Genomic DNA, 7500 nt, shown 5'->3' on the forward strand with positions numbered 1-7500 from the left:
GGGAAAAACGAAACTATGCTTTTTGAAGTCTGTTAACATGTTGGAGTATGGAACGATGAGAAGAGTGTGTGTTTGTCTCGTGTATGTCTCGAGTGTGTGCGAGCATGCGTGTTCTTGCGTGCGTGTCTGTGTGTGTATCTGCGAGCACGTGCATGTGTGCATGTGTGCATGCGTGCGTGCTTGCGTGTGTGTGCGTGCGTGCGTGCGTGCGTGCGTGCGTGCGTGCGTGTGCGCGTGCATGCGTGCGTGTGTTTGTGTGTGTGTGGACCCTCTTACCAGCTTGTGGAGCTCCAGGGCTGTGTGGGCGTCGTCGGGGTCCAGGCTGGTGAGGGGTCGGTGCAGGGGGTAACCGTGAGGCTGGCTCCATGTGTCCTGGGACAGGAGAAGATTCGTTCAAAAACATGGGTCGGGACGGTTGGAAACGTAATCACAAAACTCTGTACTGACGGACGAACGTGGATTCCCAAGAAAATCAAGCGCTATTTTGGCGTTGTATTCATTTTAGCTGATGTAATAAATGTAATTAATAATTATAATAATAATGACAGTAATAATACATTGAGAATTGTTAATAATATTATTAAATAATAAAATAATAATATTAATACATTAAACTTATAAATACTCAAAGACGCCTTAAAGAATGAACACGACATAAAATCATTTAATATGAACATATATAAGTAAAAATATCATTTGAATATATATTTTGGAATTTAAGTAACCGGTTTTAGTAAAACCAGAACGGCTACGAGGGTTTTGATCACCCAGACTGGCATAGAAGGATTTTCTCCAGGGCCGGCTCCAACATTTTGGAGGCCCTGATTCGCCCCCCGGCCCTTGTTCCATCTGGGGACGTTTTGACCCACTGAGTTCTCCCCCGTGTTTACCTGGAGCGCTGAGAGGGCGTAGCGGGAGAACGGGTAGCTGTCCACGTCAGCCGGGAGCGTCAGTCTGTTCTCGGCCTTCACCAGTGGGGGCGCCACCTCCGTCACGTTGGACGCGTGTTGTTGACCTGGAGGTGGAGGAATGCGACAACAATCCCGCTCAGGAACCACGGGAGTGATACCTGAGCGGGATTGTTTGTTGTGTTCGGGAAGCTTTCAGGAAGCCTTAAGGAAAACTTTAGGAAGCCTTCAGGAAGCCTTCAGGAAGGCTTCAGGAAGCCTTCAGGAAACCTTCAGGAAGCCTTAAGGAAGCCTTAAGGAAGCCTTCGGGAAACCTTCAGGAACCGTTCAGGAAGCCTTCAGGAAACCTTCAGGAAGCCTTCAGGAAACCTTCAGGAAGCCTTCAGGAAGCCTTCAGGAAACCTTCAGGAAACTTTCAGGAAACCTTCAGGAAGCCTTCAGGAAGCCCTCAGGAAACCTTCAGGAAGCCTTAAGGAAGCCTTCGGGAAACCTTCGGGGAAACCTTCAGGAACCATTCAGGAAGCCTTCAAGAAACCTTCAGGAAATCTTCGGGAAGACTTCAGGAAGGCTTCAGGAAGCCTTCAGGAAGCATTCAGGAAGCTTTCAAACCGAACTGTATTATGTTGCCAAGCAAAGGCAGTGTGGGCTCACCGGCTGCCCCGCGTAGCCTCGCCGACAGCTCCGCCGGGATCTCCAACATTCCCACGTCCTGACAAGAGGATCCACACCAAAACAACCACGTTGACCCCGATCACAGCAGAAAGACCTTCATCTCAGACAACAACCTTTATACAGAGTGGCTGGACGAAACTCAGCACAATGGGGAGGACTTTGATAATAGGAGGCTGTGTCGACATGTGTCGAATGTGGTTAAAAAACCGGTAAGTGAAGAAATGACAGCCAGGTGAACACACAAGATCCTACAGCTTGATGGTTTGTTGGTGGCCAGGCCTTTGCTAAGGCCCCTGTCTCTTTAGCTGGTGTGATTTAATTGAGCGTTAAAGAAATGATTAGCATAAACCTGCCTGTGGTCCTTTGCTGCATGTCCTCCCCTCTATCTCACATACCTTCCTTTATATCTAACTCTATCATAAAGCATAATAATGCAAAAATTATCAAAGTAAATAAAAACATGTTCCCAGTAGTCTTGGTCCAACTATGCCAAAGTTGGTACCCCTCCCCTCTGCGACAAAACTCCTGTTTCAGGACCACAACAACTCACCATCCCGGGAGGTATGGACTTCTTCCTGCTGGCTTCTTTCAGTCTGCTCTTCTCCTTGTTTATCTGAGCACAGAGAGAAGGGAGGGCAGTCGCGTCAGCCAACCAACATCTTGATACGTCCCATTAGCGATCAGGCATGAGGAAAATATGGGCACAGAGCTTTTCCCTGGCTCAGTAGCTCGGTAAACCCTTCGAAGGAAGAAGAAAGGTAAGCAGAATTGTCGGTCAATCCCTTATCGTTGTATATCCTCCTGAGGCCCGAGGTTCTGATCACGAACCGGTGGCTCAACCCGACACTAAACACTCACTTCTCGGTGATCAGAGGCGATCAGAGGTCTGATGCTGAAAGCGAGCTATTCTTAGACGGAGGGCCGGTTATATACACCTGCTGCACCCATGGAGGCCCCTAGGCCCGCCCAGAACCGGTCAAATGATTACAGCGGTCCAGACGACGCCTCAACCATATCAGGAAGTAAATGGACGTGTCGAGTTGGATATCAGGAAATTTGCTTCCAAAACCCCCCGCTTCAAAAACGGTTTTATTCGTATTGCAATTAACATTCTAAACACTGAACGCTGAGGATTTAGCACGGCCCTTATGTATTATGTAATGTGTCTGTCTGTATGTATATCTATGTTATATGTTTAATGTTTAATGTAATGTGGGAACCATTACAAATGAGCTGTACTGAAAAGAAATTCCACCAGCCTGGCTGTATGGTCCTTAAAAGAATCAATCAATCAATCGATCATAAGATAGTCCATTATGTTAACCACTGACAGAAAACAATAATGTTCATTTGGGCAGAATGCTCACATCAAAGTATGGTTGTCTATTATACCTTGAAACAAGGGTCAGATAATACATTTGTGCTTTGAAGACCATTTATGACTGTTTCCCGTATTTGTGTGCAGTTCAACGATTGACCTCTGAACTTTATGGTCAATTGAGCTGAAGCACGCACACACCCGCACCCACTCACACGCGCACGCATGCACACACACACCCACACACACAACCCCTCACACACAGAGATGACCTAACCCGAATTGCCACAGTCACTATCATGTACCACCTTTTGGAATATGTGTCAAAAAAATCAAAGCGATTATTCACAAAACCACAGTGGGGAGGATAGGCTATGCCCCAACAACGATATATAAAGAGCAGGGGACAGAGGAGTTAACCTTTAAGGAGTTATAAAGCTGATGGATGGATAGGCCTTTCGAATGTGTGTGTGTGTGTGTGTGTGTGTGTGTGTGTGTGTGTGTGTGTGTGTGTGTGTGTGTGTGTGTGTGTGTGTATGTGTGTGTGTGTATGTGTGTGTGTGTGTGTGTGTGCGCGGGCGTGTGTGGTTGTGTGCGGACGTAAGAATGACAGCAACCCAGTCCATAGTCCACCCATCATAAAGGACAACGTCAACACCCAACGATGTACCAGGGCATAATCCATCACACAACACTACTCACAACGCAACTTCGTGAAAATAACAACGTGAACAATTAACACTCACAGCGGCTTTCCTATAGCGTGGTACAAAAAGTTTAAATCCCACAAAGAGAAAAGATGTCAAAGGTTATTGGTCAGAACAGGACACTGGCTACCCTACATGGCTATTGTGAAAGCCAACACTGAGGTGTCCCTTTACAGGCGTTCAGACCCAGCCTGGCTTCACTCCGATGTCTCCCTCCTCTAAGCTACCCTAACTTCTCTCATACAACGCGTTCAGCACCCCACGAGCGGGGTGGAGTATGAAAGCACGGAGGAATCTTACCTGCTGCCAGCGCTGGCCTTCAGTCTACTGATTGTGGGCGGAGAAGTAAGGGTGAAGAGGAGAGCTGTCAGCAGGACTCTGGTTTCAGCGAGAGGCTGAAGTCCAAGACACGAGCCTTGGGTACAGGTATACTGCAGGTGTGTGTGTGTGTGTCTGGTGTGTGTGTGTGTGTGTGTGTGTGTGTGTGTGTGTGTGTGTGTGTGTGTGTGTGTGTGTGTGTGTGTGTGTGTGTGTGTGTGTGCGTGCGTGCGTGCGTGCGTGCGTGTGTGTGTGTGTTTGTATGTGTGTGTGTGTGTGCGTGCGTGCGTGCGTGCGTGCGTGTGTGCGTGCGAGTGTTTGTGCGTTTGCCTGGGGTGTGTGTGTTATTAAAGCAATCTTTAATCATTGGATGGGATCCAATTCAGATATTCCCGGTATTAATATTTAATATCCTGAAAAGAAACTGAATGCTAGAGTTGTTAATAATAATTATATAAATAATATAAATAATTTATACTTGAACTACTTTATTGAGTGTGTAAATAGTATGACTCTCATCCCTACTCTTACCACATAGCAACTTCACCAACAACCTGAATTATTTAATAAGTGTCTTTCACCCAATTCTCTTTCCCCAGGACAGAAAATACCTTTCCATAATAAAAACGAGAAGGCATGGACTTTAGGAGGGATCGTTCTCACATATTTGATGAGTGAAACATACTAAAACGTAAGGTGTGAATTGAAATGTAAACATAACAGTCATCAATGCGGGGCCGAAGTCTAAAGCATATAAAACCTAATGCATGACTTCCTATTCGAAACCTAAGATTCAGAACCTTATGAGTCACAATGAGCTTCTCAAAGATCTGCAAAACATCAGAGATTATCTTTTAAATTATAACAAGAGGAAACCAGAACCATAGAGAGCCACAAAGAAAAGGATGATTGACAAATGAAAAAAGAGTGAAAAGAAAAAGGATGTTCGATGAAATCCCGCCGACAGCTTTGCAACATCAAAAGACAAGAAATTGAAAGAGTGAGAAATGAGAGAATGTTTGAACAGTGCTGAGGGCATAGAGGGTGTTTTCAAGGCAGGGTATGGTCAACACACACACCCAGGCATCATGAATGGCGGAATCAAAGCGAGAATTTATTGTGTTATGGTCTGGAAATTAATTGTTGCCAAGAAACAGTATCTGTGACATCACTGGAAAAATGACGTCCTCTATATCTCCTTAATCTCGCTCTGTGTCAATCTAGTGTGTGTGTGTTTATGTATGTTTGTGCGTGAGGTAATTGGGTGTATATTAATGTGTGTGTACATGTGTATGTGCGTTTGTGTGTGCATGTGTGTGTGTGCGTTTGTGTGTGCATTTCTCTAAATGTGTGTGTGTGCATGTGCGCATGTGTTTGTGCGTGCGGGCGTTTGAGCGTGCGGGCGTTTGTGCGTATCTGTGTGTGTGCGTGTGTGCGTGTGTGCGTGCATGCGCGCGTGGGAGTGTGTGAGTGCGTGTGCACGCTACCTTCCTCCAGTGTCGTCTCTTGATAGTGTTCCTGGTGATAAGCATGGTGGCCCAGAACTGGGTGAAGGACTGCTTCAGTCTCTTGTAGTACTTCCTGGAGCAGACAGGGGGCAATGGTCACTCATAACGACTGTCTCTGGCCTTGATTGGGCCTTGATAAGCCCTTTATTGGTAACTTTTTGGCCTTTAAATGGCTAGTATGTAATTAGTAATTGCAAACAAAATACATGTATTTGGTCTTAATTCATTTTATTGAAAATTGTGCAAGTGCTTTATTTGTATCTTATATCCAATGTGTGTTAATTTGCATAACCCTAAAAAAGGTTTCACTCTTGATAATGTTAAGCTTACTTCCAGCTATGTTTTCTTAATGGTGCTTCAGAGATAAAGAAGCTATAATGCTGGTGAACAAAAGAATGGCATAGACATCTGTCAGCTACCAGTGACGAATAATGTTTTTGGTTGACTGCACCTCTTTATGAAACTATTTCCATTTTTGGCACATTTCCAAGCATTTCTGACCGGCAATAGGGCGTCTCTTCCCTGATTGGTTTTGGGAAACCATCTTGCCTGTCAATCACACACAGATATGTAAACACAACACTTCAGAACAGCAGAAATAAAGGTAGGGAGGGAGGGAGATGGTGTTTCTTGGGCTGCTTATTTTAACATCTGTCCCTCTTCTGCTCTTCTCTGCTTTTCTTATTTTTAACTCTCAAATCGTACCCCCGGCAGATATCAGCTCTTGCTCAGAGTAGGTCACCTGGCCTGGTGGCCGCGGATGTGGCTCTGAATGACGATGGCCTTCTGCTTGAAGAAGCGGAAGTTCCTGCGGCAGATGAAGCCGCGGATGTTCCTCTGGATGGTGACGGCCGCCCAGGTCTGGGTGCTGCTCCACTTCTCCTCCACCTGCTGGTGCAGACGCTCCTTCAGGAACACCTGGTGGAGGGGGGGGGCGGGGGTCTCAGAGGGGGCCCCGGAACAACGTGTGTGTGTGTGTGTATGTGTGCAATTGCGGCTGTGTGCGTGTGTGCACATGTCTTTGTGTGTGTGTGTGTATGTGTGTGTATGTGTGTGCATGTGGCGTGTTTTGCACGTGCGGATGTATGTGTGTGTGCACGTGTGTGTGCACGTGTGCATGTGTGTGTGTGTGTGTGTGTGCGGCTGCATGTGTGTGTTTGCATGTGTGTGCACATGTGTGTGTGTTTGTGTGTGCTTGTGTGCGTGTGTATGCACATGTATGTGTGTGTGTGTATGTGTGTGTGCACGTGCGTGCGTGCACGTGCCGCTCCATGTGTGCTTGCATGTGTGTGCGCATATGTGTGCACATGTGTGTGTGTGTGTGTGTATGTGTGTGTATGTGTGTGTGCTTGGACCACCTTGGTGACCCCCAGCTCATACTGCCCTTCCTCGGCATCAAACATCTCCAGGACGGAGACGGTCTGGTCCCGGTCCGACACCCCCTCGGTCCGCACGGGCAACAGCACCCCATACCTGCATCCATAACACAGACATCGTTTAGATAAGGTGATGACTCTATCTACATGTATACATATTGAGACATATGTACACAGCCATAGGTATATACGGTGTACCAACTGTACAACGCTCTGAGAGAGGGAGAGACACCTCTCCATGAAGCAGGCGTAGGGGATGCGGACCGGGAAGCCCTCCTTCCTGATGTGGATGGTCTCCAGCATCCCAGCATGCCTCAGCTGGGCCGACATGTAGTCCACGTCGAAGATACCGGGCAGCTGGCGGTGGACGGGACAATGTGTTTATCGCGTCAGAAGGAGCCTCGTCGGGGTTTGAGTCAAATAGAAATGAGTGTTCAGAGCAGACCGTACCTTGACATAGTTTGGCTTGAAGCAACGGATGAAAGTGGTTTTACATCTGGGAATAGAAATTAACATTTCACAAGGGAAACATCGAGACGTAGGTTCATTTTCAGATTGCTTATTGAATGTAATCAGCATTTTTTTGGATATACTTGTTGAAATTCTATTTACATCCCGCAAGCAAACAATAAATCAAGGGCTTTGACAAAACAAAGAAGAAAAGTGGTAACTGTTGCTGTCTCAGTCCTGTAA

The 7500-nt window shown here is 46.5% G+C and overlaps 1 protein-coding gene across 1 annotated transcript in view; it reads right to left on the reverse strand.

The window, feature by feature from the left end:
* The window catches only part of myo15b (myosin XVB), a 41097-nt gene that overhangs the window by 18868 nt on the left and 14729 nt on the right, over positions 1 to 7500 (reverse strand). Inside the window, exons 20-29 of the mRNA XM_060037149.1 lie at positions 7258 to 7303; positions 7040 to 7164; positions 6790 to 6904; positions 6174 to 6349; positions 5210 to 5504; positions 3906 to 3929; positions 2131 to 2193; positions 1560 to 1617; positions 891 to 1015; positions 277 to 372 (exon numbers count right to left, since the gene is read on the reverse strand). Coding sequence (XP_059893132.1) covers positions 277 to 372; positions 891 to 1015; positions 1560 to 1617; positions 2131 to 2193; positions 3906 to 3929; positions 5210 to 5504; positions 6174 to 6349; positions 6790 to 6904; positions 7040 to 7164; positions 7258 to 7303 — 1123 coding nt within the window. The remainder of the gene's footprint in view (positions 1 to 276; positions 373 to 890; positions 1016 to 1559; positions 1618 to 2130; positions 2194 to 3905; positions 3930 to 5209; positions 5505 to 6173; positions 6350 to 6789; positions 6905 to 7039; positions 7165 to 7257; positions 7304 to 7500) is intronic.

Source organism: Gadus macrocephalus, chromosome 18 (assembly GCF_031168955.1).
Source record: "Gadus macrocephalus chromosome 18, ASM3116895v1".
Taxonomy (NCBI): Eukaryota; Metazoa; Chordata; class Actinopteri; order Gadiformes; family Gadidae; genus Gadus; species Gadus macrocephalus.